Genomic DNA, 23,357 nt, shown 5'->3' with positions numbered 1-23,357 from the left:
CTAAGGGAAGTCCCTGTTTCGACGCTCTGCTCTCTCTCGCCTTCTCCAGCATCCTATCACCGCTTCTGTCCTCAGATTCATTCTCTAAGCAGATTTTTAAATCTGCAGCCATGAATTTTATGTCCAAAAATACATTTTAAATGATAGAAAAAGTCAAAAAACACAACCCACTAATCTGACCAAATCTTTATTCCATCCTTTCTGAACATCTGGATGTAAAAATGCAGCTTGCTTCATATTTTTAATTTTCATTTACATAAAACAAAATGTCCACATTTTTCCTGACAGCCTCCAGAAAACAGCAGCTGGCTCGATGGTCACACAGGAACCGAAACAAACATACAGGATCCCTCCTGCAGTCGGTGGTTCGATTCCAGCTGATGAGGAGCCAACAGAGACGAGACTGAAGGATCTGAATCTCCTTTCACTTGGTGTCTAAAAGCCTGAAGTGGATTTTGTTTTTCAGTTTGGTGCGGTTTGCTCTCACTTTGTGCTTTTATAAGCAGATTATAATTTATTAACAAAGCCAGGCGGATGATGATCTTTGCTCCTATTGGACAGAAATTTGATACAAAATCAATTGGAAGATAAAGACGGATGTCTACAGTGGCAGTGAAGCAACTTTGTAACAAACCATTCTGAAATATTTTAGAAAATGTTTTGATCCTGATGCTAACCGCAAACAGCTTCAGTTACGATCAAACCTCAGCTCCTCTTCCTCATCTTTGCTGCCTTCTGGTTTAACACGTTTGGTTCATATTCAGATCGTCACTTATTGACTAAAATTCACTAATCTTTCTGGGCGGAGTTAGCGCGCTAGCACCTAGCATAGCTATTTCATTTACCTGATGTTGCAGCATCAACATTCATTTAACAATATTTTATTACATTTATAGAATATTTTTACTGTGTTGTTTTCTATGTGAAATAAATGTTTCTCAGATAAAGCGCACTGTTACAACTAATAATGTAACAGTGCGCACTAAACGTAGCCTTAACCTCTAGAACCCGACGGACCCACCGGTGGGTCCAGCTGCCACGTGACCTCGGCTCGCTCTGTAAACAAGGGCTTTACGTGCCTTTAATTTTTTTTTATTATTATTATCCGCTAAAAGAGGCTTTAATCTTTCAAAAACTATTCCGCATAAAGGTTTTGCCCAAAATGTTAAGATTTTAGAGCTATTTAAAAACCGCTGATGAGATTTAAAGGTCTTCGGGCGATGACGCAACTGCCCGGAAAACACCGGATCCGCTGATCATCACGACCATTTTGTGTCTTCACGAGACAGTGGAAAGACTCTCAGAGCTTGGCACAAAATGTCGGCTATGCAAAATCATGACGTATTTTCCGGAACACGATCTAAACGCGTGCGTTATCTGTGCGCTCTCTGTGCGCTCTCCGTGCGCTATTGAAATGCGCTCAGTGAATGGTTCTTTTCGGGATAGGTGTCGATGGGCGTAGTTCGAAGCATTCAAATAAGGTGTGTACAGCAAGAATTATCATTTCACTTGTGCGTTCTGCGAAAGAACAACGGTTTTTCGATTTGCTACGAGCGGAGCTAACTCTAGCAAAAATTAGCTCAACTGCAATGGCGCAGAGGAAGATGTCAGATGTGGAGGCGCTGTAAGAAATATTTCGGAGCGATGTGGAGCTGGAAAACTATTCTTATAGCTAGTGGGATTCGGAGGAGGAGGAAGAGGAGAGAGCCGGAGAGGAGAGAGCCGGAGAGGAGAGAGCCGGAGAGGACAGACTCCCTGAAAGCCGGACACAGCTGACAGACTTGATCTCGGTGATCTGTAAGTTTCCACCCGCAATTTCACAACAAATATTTGATGTTTTGGTTCTATTTATTTATTTATTTATTTATTTGATTATATGCTTGTAATAACGGCAGGAAGTAAAACCATGTGGTTATTTGTTTATTTATGTTTTACTAAAATATGTTTTATTTTACTAGTAAGGATTTCATGTTTACTTTGTAATAAACCTCTAATTCTTCAAATACTTTATTTTTATTTATAGTCAAGTGGAAGCCGAACCATCAAGCTCAGATGGAGCTGAACCTCCCCCCCCACCTCTCATGATTCTTCATCTTCTTTGAGGTAAGATGTCCATTATGCCAAAAAAATTGCAAAATTGTTTATTTGTTCTTGGAAATTACTTCAAAAAGTATTTTTGACTGTTTTACCTTGTTTCAATAAAAGTTTTCTATTTGGAGTCAAAGAAAGAGCTTTTAGTTCATCATTATTATACATATTATACTGTGCACAATGGTACATTTTGCATATAAATGGGGTAAATGTCATGACCAATGGTTATATTATATGTAGAAAGTGTCATTAGATGGCAATAAGCTATTTAATTTTAACAAACCCCCAGTATTGATGTAATAAACACATTTGGCACATTTTTGGATAAATGTGCCAAAATGGCCTCTCCGCCTAAGAAATTTCTCACTAATACCATTCTAAAATGAATATGATTCATCTGATTGAGTCCAAATTTGGTATACTTTTACACAACATTTAGATTTAAAAGTCTGTACTACTTTTTTGTGCTATAAATAATATTTTGGTAGTGTTTTGCAATGTTTATTTCAAAGAAAATTTTGGCGAGGTTCAAAAAATGCAAAATATTTTGTATTTTGTCCCTAATATTTCAGGCAGGGTCAAAGCTACAATGGTGCTGACACCAGAAAACCATTCTATGACATCTTACCTTTACAGAGGTACCAAAAGTTTCTTCTTAAATCTAATAGCTCTGAGGCTGTAAGTGATTTACTTTTGTGTGTTTTTGTCAGGCAGAAAAGTGCAATCATATGAATCTTAAAAATAATAATAATTTAATAAACAAGGACAGATGTTGTCCTTAGTTCACCAAGGAGCTTTTTACCACCTTGGCACCAGAGACTGGAGAGGTCAGTTCAAGGTAATCCTTGAACCCTTGAACTGACCCTAACCCTAACTGCTCTGCTTCTTCAGTGGAAGATGTGTTGGTCCAAGATGGACGCTTCTTACTCTTTGGGGCGAAGCATCAGGGAGTCATTTCTCACGATGGCGGACAACAGAATGAATCAAGTCCACCTCTCTGCAGCAAACAGGAAGGGCGGGACGGACCACTGTCAGTCTCAGACCTTATTTGGAAATGGGACCGTTGCACTCCGGAAGTGAAGGGGGCGCTATTTCCTATATTATCCGTTTCTCCCGTTTTTATTTTCTTTTGAAATCTGTGATATATCTTCATCTTTAGGAAGGATTTTCACTCTCAGCATGAATTTGAACTTCTCTCTTTAATTTACTTCAGCGCAGCTCACAGTTTTTAAATTCTGTGGCTTTCTGTGAACTTCTAAATCTGCTGTTTAGTGGCATCTTTTCAGGTCTGATACTGCCTCTAGTGGCGTGGGGTGGTAACACCACTAACAAAATCACATCGCTAAATGAGAATACCACCAAGTCTTTATTACTTACTATTAATTTCGGCATTACTGGCACCGTAAAAAATAAGTTCTTTAATAAAAGACCATAATTTTTTATTTTCTGAACGTTGTAGAGCTAATTAAATGACCTAATTACAAGACCTTAATTATAAGCAAGGTCTTGTTTATAATGTATAAATAATACCTTTATACATTATAAATAATATCTATATATCTCCATCAATTATAGGAGGAATAAAAGGTAAAAGGAGACATGAAAAGCAACATAATACTATTTACAATGTACACATAAGAAGCTTAATTGAGCAAAAGTCAATAACAAACAAATGAATTAGGTTCACAGAATAACGAATCTGGTTGATATAACCAGGGTTGGTAAACAGACACCTGTACAAATTCACCTTTTTATTTTTACCATGTATATTATTCTGAGACGTTTTGTTGGTAGAGTCTCATACAGCATTTAATCTATCATGGTGGAAATTTTCCTTCAACTCTAAAGTCATCAAATAAAACACATTCATAGAATCACAATATCAACAATTTGTGCAACGAGTAAAACACTTAGCATGCTAAAGATAAATGTTATAATTTAGCCTGGTTAAGAATAATTGTTGCACTGTCAATAAATGATGCCTTCATGAGCTCAGAGGTTCAAACTGATGAATAGAGGATGGATGCTCTCTGCCATTGAAAGTTTTCTTAAAAGATTGTCAGTTGTTCTGCAGTTCTTGTGACCAAACCAGATGAAAAGTTAAAACACAACATTGTCTTGTACACAACCTCTAGTTTAACCCCAAGATCTCTGAGAACAGTTCTTAGAAACACAGCCACTGCTTTCAGTAAAGTTGAGCTGACTGTCCAGGAATCATCCAAAGTATTTAAAATTAGCCACAGTTTCAAAGGTTCTGACCAGAACTCGGTTCTGTTAAAGCCCGGATCCATGGAACCTGTTCAAATCCTGCAATCAGGGCGGATCAGCGGACGGTTGGCGCCCTCTTCTGGTTGATATAAGGTATTACAATATTGTGACTGTTGATAAATAAATGGCCACTGGGGGCGCTAGACCATCCTATGATCCGCTGTGTTCTCCAGCTCATCCGGGTTTAAATCATATTTCTGACCCTATATTCTATATTTTAACATTTCTCATAACCAGGTTTCAGTTAAAGATTTCTGGCAAGGCAAGAGTTGAAGATGACCGAGAAATACCAGAGATTCTGCAGAACCGGACCGGGTTGAGGTTCTAGGACCGGGTTGAGGTTCTAAAGAACAATCCAGGTGAGACATGAATCAGAGAATATTTGATCTGTTTTCTCTATGCTGTCATTCCGAACCAGATTCTGCTTGTTTGGACCTCAGACGGAACCATTTCCTGGTCGGTTCCGTTCAGCTTCGGACTTCTCTGCGTCCTGCGAGTCGTTCTCAACATTTCCCTTCCTGTGACTTTGGTTCTGGGTTTCCGTTTGGACCTTCAGGTTCTGCTGGTCCAGGTGAAACTCACTGGCTGCAGTTTTCTTCTTCTTGATCATCTGTGAACTAGTGATGTGTCGGTCGCTAACGATCCGGCTCTAAGAGCCGGCTCTTTGAAGTGAACGATTGGAACCGGCTCCACAATGGGAGCCGTTTTAGGATCCTATTTGGGAGCCGGGTTTTTTCTACAGTACATCGCTGTCTCTCCGCCTCCCTGTCGTTGTGCTTGTGCTCTGCAAGTGCCAGAGCCGATTGTTTTTCCCCACATCGTTTTATTTTGTCCTGCGGTGCCTCGCTGTCTCTCCCCCCCTTCTCCCTCTCCTTGCGCGTTTTGCTCTTCTGTCAGTGCTACAGCAGAGAGTTTTTTCCCCTCGGTCGGTCCACTGCCCTCATGTCAAGCGTGTGCTCCACACATCTGACCAATCACACATAGTTTCAATTAATAATGTGGCGGGAAAACACTGAAAAAAAAGTTTATCTCCACTTTTCTTGTGGAAACTGCAGGCAATGGCGGCAGGTATTTATGTACAGACACTCACTCAGCGGTCAAGAAGCACAGAAAGAAGGGGAGTCAGTGTGAGAACTGAATAGGTGAAAATAAATGAGTGACAGAAAACGGAGCAAGATTTGGACTCATTTTAATGCTACATCAACTCCAGGGCAGAGTGCAGACTGTGCAAAGTCAGCATTTCCTATCTGCAGGCTCGACAGACAACCTGCAGCCACATGCGGACATCACACGCATCGGTATTGCTATAGCATTGTTATGCGGCATTTTTACTCATCATAAGTGCTTAACAATGTCAATAATGAAACAAAATATTATAAAATTAGGTTTAAGCTATTAATTAATTAATTATGTCAAAAATCTATATGGGGAGCCGAAAGAGCCGGCTCTCCACAGTAAGAAGAGCCATTAGAGCCGCATCTCGAAAAGGAGCCGAAAATCCCATCACTATTCTGAACGTCGCAGCGTTTGGCAAACACCACTGCCCCCTCATGGCTGTTGTGTGAATTAATACCTGAATCTAGAAATAGAAGACATAGATTCTGCCATAAATTCAAATTTTACAAATATTGCTGTAATCTCATTCGTGACGATAAAAAACAAAATCCTTCTATTGCTGACTAATTATCAGGTCTTATAAGTTTTTATTATTTCAGTTAATAACCATCAATAAAGAAGTTAATTGTGCTGTAATAATAATTAACTCTGTTCTGCTTTTTTAAGACCAATTTGGGACAAAAATCACCCAGGAATAAATCTGACCAAATGCTCTAACCAAACCGATCAGAAACATTTTATGATTCACGAAGATGAAAATGTTGGTTTGAATCTGGCAGCATTTATGTTACAGATCAGGATGTTTATGACGCTGCGTATGGAGTTATGAGTTTTTCCAGCTGCAGTTTTGCCTCATTGTGCATTTTGGCTCCTCTGGTCTGAAAACGGATTGTCTGGAGAGAGGAGCAGAAACTCCTGGCCCAGTTCGGATCGGACTGACTGGCGCCGAGGACCAAGGGGATGGAAATGGGTCGATGGGACTCGACCTAGTCAAAGGTTTGTGATGCGGTTTTCAGTTACTCGGAAGATTCTCCGCACCGTCTGGCTGTCAGTTTGAGACGAGTGAATAAATGTTTTAGTTTATGACGTGAATCTGATTCATCTGATATAAATATAATATATCAGATGTATATATATAATGTAATATAATAAAAACTTCAAAAAGAAAAATGACTTATTGTTTTCAATTAAAGATCATTAATTGATTATTGACTTTAAGGCTGAGCAGAGCTCAGCATGATTATTATTCCTCACTGATGAATAAGTGCAAATAATTCTCCTGTAAATAATTTATGATCAAATAAATGTCTTCTTGCCCTCCTGACCGGCGGTCAGATATTAAAGTGACGTGTTGATGATGTTTACTTTGTTTTCCTCATTCCAGCTTTTTGGAAACCTGGTGAACCGAACGACTATCAGCAACTCAGAAACTGAGTCAGAAAACGGCTGAATCTGAGGAGCTGCTGAAACGATTCAAACTGGAGAACGATGAAGCATCGAGTTCTTCCAGAACCCGAAGAACGTCTGAGGCTGTTGGAAATAAATAGATCAAAATGAAATAAATCCTGTCCGTCTTTCTGTTAATGCAAAGATGAGTAAATAATCTGAGTCTCAGCAGCTGTAATTTAATATTCCTATAATCTGTCTTCTGTTTTTATTTCCATTCTGTGTTTCTGCATCTGAAGCTTCAAATATTGAAGGACAGATTGTGAACTTGTTGTTTTTGGATGTTTCACAGATGCAGCATTACTGCGTGACATTAATATGTTCATAACCTCATTATGCTGTGATGTTTCAGTTTAATGAAACTGAAGCTCAAAGAGAAATAAAACGTTTTGATTTCTTTAGTTTCAGTGAAAATGTCGACCTGATGTTTTTATTATTGTCCTAAACTCTATTCAGACTTCATGATGGCGACGTTTCTGATTCAATAAACGGAAAAATTCAATATGTCTCACAAAAACTCAGGAGAGATGAAATAAGTTTATTTTTCATTCTGACTTGAAAGATTAAGAGAAAATAAAGTTCAAATCAAAGCAAAGCTGAAGTCAGACGTGAAGAACCAGGAGCTGCAGCTCTGGACCCAGTGGGGATCCAACCCGAAGTATGAATCATCCAACTGGCGCCACCTGGTGGACCTTTACCTGCTGAGGTCAGAGGTCAGGAGCCTTCCTGGTGCTTTTCATCTTCATCCCTGATGACAGGAGGAGGAAACAACCTGGTTACCAACGGCAACGCAGGAAAACATCCTGCATGTTCACCCAGAACACCTGTTGCTGTGTCGGGATCCAGTTCCGTCTTTTACCTGCAACTTTCTTTCACAGATCCAGTAGTTGTGAACTTCACAGGGAACATCATTCCAGTTGTTTTCCTCGTCAAAAAGTCGGATTTCGCCACAGTTTTCATCTTTATTTTCATGACTGTTTGGCTCACCTTGACCCCAGTAACTGCAAATAAAAAACAAGAAAAAAATTTACTTTACAAACAGCTGGCTACTGCAGCTCAGTGGAAATATCTTTTGTGCTGAAATATGATGTCTTTGTCAATATTAAGAAATTATTTACTCAAAACAAGCACATATTTCTTGCCAAAAAGTTACTTGTAAGTTAGTTTAGTTTAGTGAACTAAGATATTTGCAGTAGAAGCTAGACAATAAATACTTTTGTGTTTTTGCAGTGCACTTTAAGTTTCATTTTTGTTTCAAAGATTAAGATTTTATCTAAAAAATAAAAATCAACCCCAGTTGATGAATTAGTCTTTATTTGCTGAGCCTTTTACATACAAAACAAAGCCCAACAAAGTTCTTTAACCAGGTAAAAACAGGAGAAAATAAAACAAAAATATTGAGTTAAAAATTGAAAAAATATACAAAATAGTGTCTTTAAAACATAATGTTGCTCTACAGAATAAGGTAAATTAAATGAAGCACCAAAATGATGAATAGAAACATTGGACTTGGTGTTCCCTCGCCAGGACGCGGGTCACCAGGGCCCCACTCTGGAGCCAGGCCTGGAGGGGGGGCCTGGTGGCCGGGCTTTTACCCATGGAGCCCGGCCGGGCTCAGCCCGAAGAGGAAATATGGGCCCCCCCTCCCATGAGCCCACCACCTATGAGAGGGGCCAAAAGGGTCGGGTGCAGTGTGTGATGGGTGGCGGCCAAGGGAGGGGACCCTGGCGGTCCGATCCCCGGTTGCAGAAGCTCTTGGGACGTGGAATGTCACCTCTCTGGTGGGGAAGGAGCCGGAGCTAGTGTGTGAGGTTGAGAGGTTCCGGCTAGAAATAGTCGGTCTCACCTCGACCCATGGCTCTGGTTCTGGAACCAGCCTCCTTGAGAGGGGCTGGACATACTTCCACTCTGGAGTTGCCCAAGGTGAGAGGCGTCAGGCAGGAGTGGGCATACTTGTTGCTCCCCATCTCGGCGCCTGTACGTTGGGGTTTACCCCGGTGAACGAGAGGGTAGCCTCCCTCCGCCTACAGGTGGGGGGACGGGTTCTGACTCTTGTTTGTGCTTACGCTCCAAACATCAGTTCAGATTCTCCTTCCTTTTTGGAGAGTGCTCCTCCTGGGGACTCCCTTGTTCTGCTGGGGGACTTCAACACTCACGTGGACAATGACAGTGAGACCTGGAGGGGCGTGGTTGGGAGGAACGGCCCCCCCGATCTGAACTCGAGCGGTGTTCTGTTGTTGGACCGCTCGTGCTCCAACAGCTCGTGCTCGTCATGGATTGTCCATATCGAACACCATGTTCAGGCATAAGGGTGTCCATATGTGCACTTGGCACCAGGACACCCTAGGCCGCAGTTCGATGATCAACTTTGTCGTCGTTTCATCGGATCTGCGGCCAAATGTCTTGGACACTCGGGTGAAGAGAGGTGCGGAGCTGTCCACTGACCACTACCTGGTGGTGAGTTGGCTCCGGTGGTGGGGGAGGAAGCCGGTCAGACCTGGTGGCCCAAACGTGTTGTGAGGGTCTGCTGGGAACGTCTGGCGGAATCCCCTGTGAGACGGAGCTTTAACTCCCATCTCCGGCAGAACTTTGAACACGTCCCGGGGGAGGTGGGGGACATGGAGTCTGAGTGGACCATGTTCCGTGCCTCCATTGTCGAGGCGGCCGGTCGGAGCTGTTGTCAAGGTTGTCGATGCCTGTCGCGGCGGCAACCCTCGAACCCGTTGGTGGACACCTTCGGTGAGGGATGCCATCAGGCTGAAGAAGGAGTCCTATCGGGGCTTTTTGGCCTGTGGGACTCCGGAAGCAGCTGATGGGTCCCGGCGGGCGAAGCGGCTCAGGTGGTTGCTGAGGCAAAAACTCGGGCGTGGGAGGAGTTTGAAGAGGCCATGGAGAAAGACTTCCGTACGGCTTCGAGGCGATTCTGGTCCACCATCCGGCGTCTCAGGGGGGGGAAGCAGTGCAGCACCAACACTGTTTATAGTGGGGATGGTGTGCTGCTGACCTCTACTCGGGACGTTGTGGGCCGGTGGGCAGAGTACTTCGAAGACCTCCTCAATCCCACCAACATGCCTTCCACTGAGGAAGCTGAGCCTGGGGACTCTGGGTTGGGCTCTCCAATCTCTGGGGACGAGGTCGCCGAGGTGGTTAAAAAGCTCCTCGGTGGCAAGGCCCCGGGGATGGATGGGATCCGCCCGGAGTTCCTTAAGGCTCTGGATGTTGTGGGGTTGTGTTGGCTGACGTGACTCTGCAATATCGCATGGACATCGGGGGCAGTTCCCCTGGATTGGCAGACTGGGGTGGTGGTCCCCCTGTTCAAAAAGGGGGACCGGAGGGTGTGCTCCAATTATAGAGGAGTGCCTTCTCCGGGTCAGGGGGGGTGTCCTGCCCCAAGTGGAGGAGTTCAAGTATCTCGGGATCTTGTTCACGAATGGGGGAAGAAGGGAGCGGGAGATCGACAGGCGGATTGGTGCAGCGTCTGCCGTCAAGCGGGCGCTGTACCGGTCCGTCGTGGTGAAGAGAGAGCTGAGCCAAAAAGCGAAGCTCTCGATTTACCGGTCGATCTACGTTCCCACCCTCATCTATGGTCATGAGCTTTGGGTCATGACCGAAAGAACGAGATCGCGGATACAAGCGGCCGAAATGGGTTTTCTCTGCAGGGTGGCTGGGCTCTCCCTTAGAGAGAGAAGCTCAGTCATCAGGGAGGGACTCAGAGTAGAGCCGCTGCTCCTTCACATTGAGAGGAGCCAGTTGAGGAGCATCTGGTCAGGAGGCCTCCTGGACGCCTCCCTGCTGAGGAGTTCAGGTCCCACCAGGAGGAGCGGAAGACCAAGGACATGCTGGAGGGACGATGTCTCTCGGCTGGCCTGGGAACGCCTCGGGATTCCCCCGGAAGAGCTGGAAGAAGTGGCTGGGGAGGGAAGTCTGGGCCTCCCTTCTGAAGCTGCTACCCCACGACCCGACCCCGGATAAGCGGAAGAAGATGGATGGATGGATGGATGGATGGATGGATGGATGGATGGAGCACAGGTGTGAAAATTGTGAAAGAAATGAAATGAAATAATAAATCTGTTTAAACACTTGGTACAAATGTTAAACTATAAATAAGTGGTGAATTTGTAAATAATCGTGTGTTTGGTAGATAACGGTGTTGAATTTACTCTTAGGAATATGTAAATACTATTTCTATTGTGTTGTTTCTTCTCTTGGTGGAATGTCTGAAATAAATTCTTCAATTCAGTTCAAATGAATGACAATAAGATTATAAATAGGTACAAAATAGCTTTAATAAAGTGATTAAAGATATATAAACCAAACTGAAATTGCTATAGATCTCCCTATGAAATTGAACTAAGGTTAAAATATGAATAACTAATCTTAATGACTAATATTCACAAGTCAATATATATTAACTTACAATATTCATTAACTTCGAGGTAAGTTTTAATAATAAGATCATATTTTATTTTGTTTCCTAAACATTTAAAAATGTGGTGAAGTCTTTAAAAGAGTTATATTTAAACCAGACTGTCGTCAGCCTCTCAGCTCGGTAATCTCTCCCATCTGGACCTGCAGGTCCTCTGACCACTGACCTGGTATCCAGTCGAGTCCCGTCGACCCATTTCCATTCTCCCTCCTTTTCAGTGTCAGTCAGTCCGATCCAAAGCCTCTCTTTGAACCGACTCAGGAAGTTCTGCTCTTCTCTGCTGTTGATGATCACCAGGTCTGCTCCTCTTTCCTGACAATCTTTTCTGCTTTTACCCCATGTTTCCCTGGCAGAGGAAAAGTAGTAGATGCTTGGACAAAATGTAGCCAACTGTTGTTTGAAGGAACTGGGCACTGGAAGAAAAGACAGAACCAAAACCAGTGATGGTTAATCTGATGATGGAAATGACTGGAGACATAAACAAACTGCTGCAGGTTTTAATATGAATCTCCTGATTGTCTCTCCATCAGAAGTTACATTTCAGTGAAACTGGGCTCTATTTCATGCTTTCAGTAATCTGGTGCCTGACTACAACTCAGAGGTCATCAGACATGAAGCAACAGGACTAAAAGAAACTTCCTGATTTAACGCCTTGAAATTGGGTCTCTGTCTCTTTAAGAAACTCTTGTTATGTTCGTTTCAGAGGTACAGCAATGATGTTCGTGGGTCACTTTGACCCAGGGAGTGTTTAATCATGCATTAGTGTCAGAAACAAAAAAATTCCTCCAAAACATTTTTGTATCTGATTATTAACTCCAATATTAAACATTTCAATCAATATTTGTGCAATGATGTTTTTTATTTCTCAGAAATTATGGATCAATAACGACAACCTGCTCATTTATTCATTTGGACATAAAAATGAAATTTACATTTTTAATGTCCACTGAAAAAACCCTAAACACAAAAAACAATAATTTCCTTGAAATTGGTCTTTTGAAAAAAATTTTATATTACATTTTATTTTTTTCAATGTGTATCTTTATAATTGAACTTGAGACACACACACTGTTCAGGGTCAAATTGACCCGCTGATTAAAATCAAGATAAATGAGTCATGCAGAGAGTTTTTATGTTTTCCTCCATTTCTGCTGAGTGTCACTCGGTGTGGGTGGAGTTTGTCCACAGGAACAGAAAAGATTCCCGTCAAAAGTTGTGTGAACACTTTCTGCTTTCTCGCAGTTTCCTAGTGAAGTAAAGAGAGTAGTGAGAAAGTGGGCTTGTGTGTGTGTGGTGTGTGTATGTGGTGTGTGTATGTGGTGTGGTGTGTGTGTATGTGGTGTGTGTGTGTGTGTGTATGTGGTGTGTTTGTGTGTGTGTGCGGTGAAATATGGTTCATAGCTGCAAGGAAACATATAGAATTGGACATTTTTTAATCTTTTGTTGCACTTCAACTTGACTGCTGGGTCAAATTGACCCGAACAGTTTCTATGTAAAAGGTAGACGCAGGGGTTGGTACAAATGTGTAAAATGAATAAATTTTCAATTTATATGTAGAGTGCATCTATTAAGACAAATAGAAAAAGTTTCATGCAAAAAAAATACTTTAAACTATTATTTTTTTTATTTCAACTTTAAAACGGGTCAATTTGACCCGGAACATAACAGGAGGGTTTAGTAGCTCCTGTTCTGTCTGAAGCTCCGCCTCCAGGAAGTCATCCCAACATGGCTCCTCTATTAACCCTTTAACATTTTTACCAGTGTTGCTCTGAGAAGTAGCTCCTATAGACAGCTGATTGCTGCTGGCTAGTCTGAAGGAGCTGGGTGGGGGAGGAGCTGCTCCTTGAAGGCGGGGCTAGGTCCACCCAGGTCTTTAGCAGCTGAATGGTTGCCATGGACAACACAGGATTTCTCAAAGGTGAAAGAATCAAAACAACACAACATGAAGAAAAGATCAAAAAGCAGATTTTATGTCATATTGTTCCTATGTTTAAAAATCAGGTCTAAACAATCAAAGTATTTGCATTCACTGTGTTGATCAGGAGGCATCGAGACAACGAGAGAAGATATTACTGTGGAACATATATAAAATAAAAATAATGACAGTTATATAATGAGTTCCTCACCCCGCCGCCTGTCCTGCCTCCCCTTGCAAACAAATGTAGAGAAAAGAACCAGAATTATGAGTCTTTATAATATTATGAATGTAGGCAGAACTACATGTACCTGAGTCATAATGTGTGTGAATAAACATTACTGTATATGGATACGGTGGCTTCAATGGTTCATCAACAGCTGGAATAATTTGTAGAAAAAGTCAGACAACGCTTAAAGGATGTGAAACATTGTTCAGCTTATGACAATAATCACATTTTTAATGTCTTACAATCCTTTACAACTAAGAAAAGGACTCTGTTGGCAGTCAATTTAAATTCAAAAATACTTTATAGATCACAAGGGTAATTAAATAAAATGAGATATTTAGTTTGACCAGGATTCAGACCTGTTCTCTCAGGTTACTGAGTGTGTTGCTCTATTTTATTTTATTTTATTTTATTTTATTTTATTTTATTTTATTTTATTTTATTTTATTTTATTTTATTTGCTCATATTGGCCGTCAAAGGGACAGCAGGAAGTGGGTGGCTTTTGACTTGGCCAGGCTAAAAACAGACTTCCTGTTGGATTTCTTCCTCTGTACTTTCATACGCAAGAATTTCTTTCTATGTAAATGAATTGAAAAACTGCATTCCAGCATAACTGCATTATTTTAGGATAATTAAAAATATATATTGTGAAGGCGTGGTGTTGAGCCACAATCACGTGTCTGTACATGAAAGCCATTAAAGTTTATTGAAATTTGTGAAAACACACATTGAGGCTTTTTGACACATGGTGCTGGCCCAGGTTACGTGGATTTGGCTCCACCTTGTGGCCAAGCAGGACACTGCGCAGGCATTGTGAGTCTCATTCCTTCAGTTCATTTTAACTGAGGCCAAAATGTGCTACTTTAAGCTAAAACACTGAATAACCAAGCATGCTTGTCTTTTATGCTGTTTGTGTTTCTTGTTGTTCTGATCAAGTATAAATGCAGAAACTATTAAACACTAAGAACACTTAGTTTGATTTGCTGCTATTCATCAAGGAAGCTCAGATTCGTACCAAACTATGAAGAATGGTTGCTGAGGTCCACTAGTGAGAGTTTAGTTGGATTTGAAGGGGATTTTGGAAAATACAGATGTTTGTGTTTAACACAAAAGAGAGAAATATGAACATAGAGTAAAGAAAGAACAATTCAAGAGAAAATCTGAACATTTGAGCTCATTTGGATGGATTTTTAAAAATGTTTTTAAAGTTTGAAGATCAGATGAAACATTTTTCACATTTTGTAAATAACGCCCCACCTTCAACCAACCCAAGGTAAGACCTGTGGCGTGGACCAATCAAATTGAGCCATTTCACAGCGCCACATAGTGGTGGACTTTGATAAGAGCGAGCTAGACGTGTTATCTGCTACATGTCTGTCTGTCTGTGTGGGACAGATTAATGCCAACAATATTTATCCCTTCAACAAACCAAAGTGAACATTATCAGCCACCAGAGTCCAGAGCCTCATGTGTGAATCAGCACAAAAACATTCAGATGGATAAAACTGCACATGCATGTGGGTCTTTCATTTATACAACCTAATTTGCCTGAAATAGAGACGGCTGCTGGCAGACTGCCGCCAGGTGTTGGAGTAACCATGACAACGGTCCCTGCTTGTATGTTTGTAGACAGGTAGGTCATTCCTGAGGGATTTTGTTCCCACTTACTCACATGCTTTTAAATCCACGTCCAGTTTTACTGCCTTGCTGCCAGAAACACATAACAGCTCTTTCATCTGTTGGATCTGGGCTTTCAGCGCCTCCCCAGCAGGTTGTGAAGTCGGGTTCTGGTCGGGTTCCCCGGCGGGGTCAGTGCCAGAGTCCTGGCTGTGGCGTCCGGTCAGGTTTTTGTCACAGTCCTCAGGGTAAAGGGAACAATCTGTGGTGTGTACAAAGTAAGTTTATTCTTACAGACGTTTATCTGTAACGGTGAATCTGATGCTTCAACTAAGCTTCAGATCTGGACAACAATCTGAATCGTTATGGTTACGATATGAACGTGTGTCTGAAATGTCTGGATGTAATGAATCCTTCATGCTTTCACCTTTTAACTGCTCCTCTGTTGAGGAGAGCATGAAAACAACATGACTTTATGTCACAGAACAAATCTCATCTCAAAGCGAAAAGACACAGAAATATAGAAAGAGATTCCAGTCATTTAAAATTATTTTCATACGTTTTTATAAAATACCTTCACCAAATATTGAGCTCCTCCCTCATTCCTATGGGAGTCCAGCCAACCTATGGAAGAAGCTTTTTTACCGATCCTGTCTTGGCGTTTCAGTTGTTCCATAGAGTCGCTGGTAGCCGACATGTCTAAGGCCGGATTTGATTTTTGATCAAATCAAACTAGTTCCGCCTCGATGATGCAACTGGTTGTGTTTCAGCGGCATCTGGCCAGCAGGGGGAGTTAAGATCCGAGCTCCTCCAGCCAGAAGGCCGTTCAGACGTTCTATGGCCCAGACAGAAAACTCTACTTTCTTTATGACCTGAAGCTGCTCCTTTACCACTACATCTCTTATCCAGACCCTGGAGGGCCGAGCAGAACCCAGGGTGGCCCCTACAGCCCACAGTCAGTCCGCCTCATCTCTGAGAGCCAGCCAATGGGAGCACACCAGTCCAGAACCAGACCCACCAGTCCAGAACCAGGCCTCATCCCAACATGGTGGCTGGAAAGAAAGAGTTTATTCAGTCAAAGGTTTCTGTCTCTGGGCTGCAGAACTGAGCAGCTTATTTATCCAAACAGCCATCAGCAAACACAACTCCTACTGTAACCAATCAATCAATCAATCAGTTTGATTGATTCAATTGAATCAATCAAACTGATTGATTGATTGATTGATTGATACTGTAACTAAAGACCTGACTGATTGCATATACTGTCTGTGGTTTGCTGCACATCTGGTACTTTCTGGAAGTACTTTAACTTTTCTACTGTTTCTTTTACTTGAGGTCTATTGACTGCAGACAGGAAGTGGAGTTTGGGCAGCGAGCTGCAGCCGCCAGGACAGGCTGGATGCCAGGGAGCTTCTCTGCTCCAAACTGCAGAAATCTGACTCGGGTTCTACCAGGTTCCATCACAACAGCACCAAACCTCAGCTGGATCTGGCAGCTGAAGTCCAAATGTTCCCAACAGAACCATCTGCAGTTTTACTGGGAATGGACCAAACCCATTAAATGGTTTTCTAGTCCTGCTCACACACACATTTATACAGTGACACACAGATCAGTAGGCAGCCTGGGGTTAGTGCCTTGCCCAGAGGCACATCAGCATGTGGCTGGAATCAAACCCAAGTTTTCTGATTATCTGACGAGTTCTGAACCCTCTGATCCAGAGTTCATTCAGCAGAATGGGAGGAAGCTGGTCTAGTTAAAGCCTGAAAGCAGTGTCTACCTCAGAGTAGTTTTTGGTCAAAGTTTGTCTTCAGTAACCAGGAGGACATGCAGACAGGAAGCTGCAGTGAACTCACAGGAAGTCAAGCGCAGTGAGATGTTGAGGGCAGATTGGAGGATGCAGAGAAGTCCGAAGCTCAGGAGAAGCAGACGGAAAACTTTTCCTCCTGCCAGAAGGAAAGAGAAACTATCAGGAAGTGACGGCCAGAAACATCAGAAACATGACATGTTCAGGGTTTTATTGATTCTGGTGTAGAACCGGTTTTGGTCTCAAGGCCATTTTTTGATGGTCTCGGTTTCATCTCGGACTCGGGATTTTATTTCAAGACCGTAGCAAATTTGTTCCGAACATTGAAAATGAAGATTAGGTTTAATTATCTAAAGTGATCTTGTTTCTCTGTAAGCTAGAAGTAAATTTGCAGCAGCAACTTTCCTGCCTCTCCTGGATGATGGAGAAGTTTTATATATAAATGTTTCGACCTTCAGTCACTGAATATTGTGTATCATTGAGCTTTAAGGTTTCTAACCAGTAGCAGACGTTTTACTCATCATTGTGACTTTATGCAGAAGCTGATTGGTTCCTTTACGGAGAAATAATCACCTGATGATCCTGATCTCTACTCGGCTCGGCTCCAGCATACTTTAGCTCTCTTACATAGATCTGTTATTTCCTTTTCTTTACACTCTAATAATATTTTTCATTTGCATTTTCCACGTGTTCGAACTGAAAAGGGGAAGCGATCAGTCGGTGTTTTGGCTCCTTCAGCCTGAATCAGCTCCAGTCTGAACTCAAGATGTCAGAACTGATTTTATTGGATTTATTTCTTCTTGAAAACAAGAAACGAGATTCGATTAACCAGCGTCACTGATTTTAAATGGTTTTCTATTGTTTTACACTTGTGCTTATGTATTATTAGTTTGATTTTGTAACCAGGTTGCTGTATCGCAGATTTTCTGCCCAGGTTCCTCTTGAAAATAAGATCCAGATCTCATTGGGTTAACCTGCTTAAATAAAGGAAATGATCAAAAAATAACAAAAAAGCATCAACAGCCAGGAAATGATTTTTAACTTCCTTTGTAAAACATAAATAGCAAGTCGCTCAGTGACCCAGTGGGTCGGAGGTCATGTGACTCACTGTGAGCCACATGGAGTCCGAATATCAATGGTCAGGAAAATGGAAGCAAATAATCTGAGAAGGAGACGCAAAGATTTGAGATGAATTATTAACATGATAGCAAGATAACAAAGGGATCCGATTTCACAGGTCGGTAAAAAGCTTTAAATAAAAAGTGGAGAGCAGGTTAGTGGAGCTGATTACTTCTGACAGTGTTTAAATCAGCCAATCAACCACAGGAAGTTCAGGCATCACTTCCTGTTGATGCAAAATGGAAATTCACAAAAATAAATCTGCATCAGACAGAATGTTCTGTTCGGTGGTTTTACTATTTTGTGTGGGAAATGTTTTTGTGTTTTTTTAGTGTTAATTCCTGATGCACTTGAAATAATCTGAGCTCTGCCCCCGGGGCTGTTGTTTACTGGTTGCCATGGCAACGAGTCTGCCTGTGCCGTTGAGCCGACAGACTGAGAAAATAATAATACAATCAAAGTTTCTCCGTGTTTCTCAGGATAAATTGCATCATTTGTTCGTAGAACGTGGAAATATTCAGATCAACCATCAAATAGGATGAAATATTTCATAAAGTATAAAGAGTCAAAGTTTATTACATTTTAAATCATGACTCCTATTAAGTAAAATTAAATTATGGGCCATTATAAAGACAAATTTGCTTTTAGATTTATTAGCAGGGAGAATATATATTTTACATCCAAAGCATCTCAGCTTTAAACCACATTTTCTAGAATCCAGTAATAAATCTGTTCACCCTAACCCTTACCCTCCAACCAGACACAACAAAACGGTTTTGCATCTTTAATATTTGTTATATTAAAAACACATCATGTCTCATCGGCTATCTGTGAGTCAGCAGGACAAAAAGGTTTGAAAAATACAAAGTTTATATAGATTAATTAGATTACTTATGTTTTAACATATTTATATTTGGTAGTGTGTTTAATAGCTGCTAAAAGGTTATTTTCTAAAGGTGCTATTAATCTGACAAACCTGATCAGGACGCAGATCCTCATTTATATTCATTGATATTTATTTAATTAGCAAATAAATAAAACAAGAACGACAGAACAACCCTGACCCTCTTCGATTGCTGTTGATCTCCGCCATGATGGTCGACATCACAGCTGCCTGGTTGTCATGGTCACATACCTGGTTGTCATGGTCACATACCTGGTTGTCATGGTCACATACCTGGTTGTCATGGTCACAGTCATGCTGAGCGCCTTCTTGCTTGTTGCTCTTTGGTCGGCGTTCACAGTCGTTGTTTACCGTCAGGGTTTCGCCTCAGCTGCTGTTTAATGCTTTCTGACATGAGCGATATGGGCAAACGCCCAGGGCGTTATCTATCTAGATCATATTGGTTACATTTATTTCAGCTCTAAGTATTTAATATCTAGGTGTTTTTATGGGGATGTGAATCCCTCAGATCAATTTGATTAACATTTTTGATCATATTTCACATTTTATTGTTTTCATGTAGCGCGGCGCTGGTTTTGGTCTGTGTGTGTGTGTGTGTGTGTGTGTGTGTGTGTGTGTGTGTGTGTGTGTGTGTGTGTGTGCGTGTGTGTGTGTGTGTGTGTGTGTGTTTCTTCTGCAGAGCGTCCTGCTGGGCGTGGAACCAGCATCTCCTCCATCATTTCAGGTTCTTCTTCTCCTGCTAGAGTCCAGCCTCATTCCGGACTGAAAAGTCCAGTTTCCGTCCCGCCTGCTGTTCTTGCTGCCAGTTTTCTGACCCTCGTTGTTTCTGTGTATTTTACATTTCAAGGTCTGAAACCCAGCTGCTGCGCCGGGGGCCAATTTAACTTTTGTCCTGGGGCCCAAAACTCCTGCTGCTGCTCCCATCATGGCAGACTGGAGGCAGTTTTTGAGTTTTTCTCAGATTAGCTGCTAAAATAATCCTGACGTCTCTCAGTGAAGATCGAGTGAAGATGTCAGCGTGAACAAGAAGCGTTTTAGCTGCTATCATATTCATGTTTGCATGTGGTTATTAACTGATGTGTACCAACAGCTCAAACACAAACACACCACAGAACGGACGGTTTAACATAATGTGAAGTTTGTCCATAAACCTTAATGCAGTTATCAATAACAGGCACGCTTCAGGTAATCTGTGGGATTATTTTACTCACCTGGATTCTTCTTTAAATCCCGACTCTTTGCTGCAGATGCAGGTTCTTCATATTCCATCTGATCGTCGCCTTCAAATGTTGCCATGTTCATTTTCTGCTTCTGTTTCTTTGGCAGAATCATAATAAAAAGGAAAGAAAAAATAAACAGCTTACAACAATTTAAATTGAGAAAATGTATTAATAAAAACCTTCGTCAACCAGGAAACACAACATACAATCAGGAAATGAGGAGGCTTATCTTGATGTATATTTCCTGTTTTATATTTTTTTAAAATATTCATCTTCCTCATTTAGTTTTGTTTTAAAGTTGAATAAAAGTTTCTAATATCATTTTGTGTGAATTCTTATGAGGAGAAATATTCCTAAACAACGAGGAGAAATGAGAATCGCTGAGAATCAAAACTGTCTTTAGTAAAAACTGACAAACATAAAGTTCTGTACTTACAGACGGGTGAAATGTGGTGTTGATCCACGGTCAGAACCGGACCGAGAGCTGACCACCAACTTCTGCAGCAGACGGTAAGAGGAAGCTCTGGTGTCGTTTGGTTCCTCCCCAGTTTTCTGCAGAGTCTAAAACTACAAGATGACATGATTTACAGTACCGGGTTCTGCTGAGCCTGGTTTTACGTCACCAATCGGATCAAAGCAGACCTCAGGACTTTATTAGCTTCATTCTCAAATAGTCATTAATACAGTTATTAAAATGGATTTAACCTGTCGCCGTTTTCTGTCTCAGTGAAGTAAATCCTGTTTCTTCTGACTGAGGCTCAGGCTGAAGGTTCCTGGTTTATAAATCGCTGAGCGCCTCAGAACCAATCAACCTGCAGACCTCTCAGGGTCTGGTTCCGGTTCTGACCAGAGAAGCATTTTTCTCCTCAATCTGGAACAAACTTCCAGAAAAGTGCAAAACAGCCGAAACACTGAGTTCCTTTAAATCCAGATTAAAAACCCAGATGTTATTAGTGGCTTTGGAAACATAATTGATTAAGAATTTAACGATGAATTTAACTAAATGTTCCAGTTGTTGATTCTGTTTTTGTGACGTAAAACTCTTTGAAATGTCTTTCTGCTGAAAGATGCTACACAAATCAAATCTGACGAGTCTCTGGACAGGGGTCAGGCTGTTGAACTCTGACCTATCAGGACCTCCATTCATCCGATCAGAGAAGGTCAAAGGGCAGACAGGGAAGAGCTGTAGAGCTGCAGGTTGGAGGTGGAGTGTGTGTGGTGTGTGTGTGGAGTGTGTGTGGAGTGTGTGTGGCGTGTGTGTGGAGTGTGTGTGGCGTGTGTGTGGAGTGTGTGTGGCGTGTGTGTGGAGTGTGTGTGGAGTGTGTGTGGAGTGTGTGTGGCGTGTGTGTGGCGTGTGTGTGGAGTGTGTGTGGCGTGTGTGTGGAGTGTGTGTGGAGTGTGTGTGGAGTGTGTGTGGAGTGTGTGTGGCGTGTGTGTGGAGTGTGTGTGGTGTGTGTGTGGCGTGTGTGTGGAGTGTGTGTGGAGTGTGTGTGGAGTGTGTGTGGCGTGTGTGTGGAGTGTGTGTGGTGTGTGTGTGGAGTGTGTGTGGCGTGTGTGTGGAGTGTGTGTGGAGTGTGTGTGGAGTGTGTGTGGTGTGTGTGTGGTGTGTGTGTGGAGTGTGTGTGGCGTGTGTGTGGAGCTCTTCCTCCCCTCGATGGGACGGAAACCAGCGTCTCTGGGAAGGTTTGATCTTCATGACGGACCGTAAAACTCTCCATGTTTCAGATGAAGGCGTCCAGATGTGGGATAGTTTTACTCACCTGGATTCTTCTTTAAATCTCGGCTCGTTGCTGCAGGTTCTTCATGTTCCACTGAGATCTGATGTGTTTCTGCTGGAAGCTGGAAACGAGTTAAAGACAGAAAAAGTTCAGCTGCTGATCATGTGATCAGCTTCCAGACTCTGCATGTTAAAACAAGTTTCCAGGGTTTGAACTTTCTGCTGGTTTCATTTCCTGTTTCTGTCGTTTGGAAAGGTTTCTTATTTTGGGTTCATTCTTCAATTCTGAGCTGCATCAACCTCTTAAAACAAAAAGAACCAGAACCTAAACAGAACCACTTTAGATTGAGCCTTTTTTCACCCTGCGATACAAAGTGACAGAAAATAATCCTAGAACTGTTTGAAATGAGAAAATGATCATATTTATCTAAACATCAAACAGGAAGTTTGTCTTGATTTACATTTCCTGTTTTATACTTTAAAAAATGTTATGTTATTGCATCATGTTTAATTTACAGTTAAAAGCTTTAAAGTTGAATCTGTTTTAGGTTTTGGGTGGATTCTGAACATTCTTCAGTACTGAAGGGAATATCTGCTGGTCAATTCAGCGTTCACAGAACAGAACACAGGAAGGTTCTGGAGCCCGGACACCGATCAGGTGAAGTTCTGTAGTTACAGACGGGTTGAACCTGCCGGTCCGATCCAGACTCAGAGGAAGCTCAGAATGCAGTTTGGTTGTTTTTCTGTAAGAAACCGAAAGATGATGCTTTACTGATCATCGTCCTGGTTTCATGTAACCAACCAGAACCAAACCCACTCCACAACTTTACTTCCATTCCCAACTTCATTTTATAAAGCAGACTTTGTGTTTTAAAACTGAAGACTTTCCTGCCTCCAGGATCTTTCTGCCTCCTTTTCTTTCTGTTGTCCAGCTTAACTTGTCTTATTCTGGTTCTGCTTTCTGACAGATTAGGACTCAAATCACACAGAGAGACTCGAAGCTTGACTTTAGGACTTGTCTGCATGCGAGCCTCAGAAAGCCTGAATTGATTTTCTTACATTGAGTCTGGATCTGGGAGCTTGAAGACTGTCTGGTTTCCTGAAGGTGGGTGAAGAGAGAAGAGGTCAGGAAAGAAAGTTTAAAACCAACCAAGCAGTTTAAAATGAAATGAAGATCTCTGCATCAAACACATCAATGTTTTTCTCAACCACTAATGATTCAGATTAATGATTTATTATAGCAACATGATGAATTGAGTCAAGAGTCTTTTAGGTAAGAAGAAGTCGGGGCTCCAGCTGATAACCAGTCAGGAAGAAATGAACTCCAATCAGCACAGCGTCTCCAAACGATGGGAATTATTAACAAAAACAGATTAACTAACAAATCCTGCAGCTAGCTACTGGCCCAAAGACCATAAATGATAAATCATAATCAGAGAGAGAAGAAAGAAAGAGCAGACCCAGAGGGCAGTTTTAGTTAGTCA

General features: G+C 41.8%; 1 protein-coding gene and 1 long non-coding RNA gene across 3 annotated transcripts; one reads left to right on the top strand and one right to left on the bottom strand.

The window, feature by feature from the left end:
- The first annotated feature begins 113 nt into the window (after positions 1 to 113).
- Positions 114 to 7,334, top strand: LOC111608716. The gene is made up of 5 exons (XR_002752815.1): positions 114 to 1,797; positions 2,024 to 2,103; positions 4,597 to 4,930; positions 6,269 to 6,471; positions 6,860 to 7,334. It is a non-coding gene; the product is annotated as an uncharacterized LOC111608716 (long non-coding RNA).
- A 105-nt stretch (positions 7,335 to 7,439) lies between these two features.
- Positions 7,440 to 22,040, bottom strand: LOC111608715 (CD209 antigen-like protein E). 2 transcript variants are annotated; one of them, XM_023334626.1, is made up of 8 exons: positions 21,917 to 22,040; positions 20,593 to 20,723; positions 20,148 to 20,253; positions 16,963 to 17,052; positions 15,165 to 15,371; positions 11,514 to 11,760; positions 7,781 to 7,922; positions 7,440 to 7,669 (listed from the first exon to the last, which is right to left on the bottom strand). In XM_023334626.1, exons 3-8 carry the CDS (start codon positions 20,236 to 20,238, stop codon positions 7,664 to 7,666), a joined length of 783 nt encoding a protein of 260 aa, XP_023190394.1. In that variant the 5' UTR covers positions 20,239 to 20,253; positions 20,593 to 20,723; positions 21,917 to 22,040; the 3' UTR covers positions 7,440 to 7,663. The 2 variants fall into 2 exon arrangements, with proteins under 2 accessions (XP_023190394.1, XP_023190395.1); XM_023334627.1 differs by having other exon boundaries at positions 20,148 to 20,247.
- Positions 22,041 to 23,357: the final 1,317 nt, after the last annotated feature.

Source organism: Xiphophorus maculatus, chromosome 5, assembly GCF_002775205.1.
Source record: "Xiphophorus maculatus strain JP 163 A chromosome 5, X_maculatus-5.0-male, whole genome shotgun sequence".
Taxonomy (NCBI): Eukaryota; Metazoa; Chordata; class Actinopteri; order Cyprinodontiformes; family Poeciliidae; genus Xiphophorus; species Xiphophorus maculatus.
The sequence above is the reverse complement of the archived record's forward strand: the minus strand, read 5'-3'. Positions and strand labels throughout refer to the sequence as shown.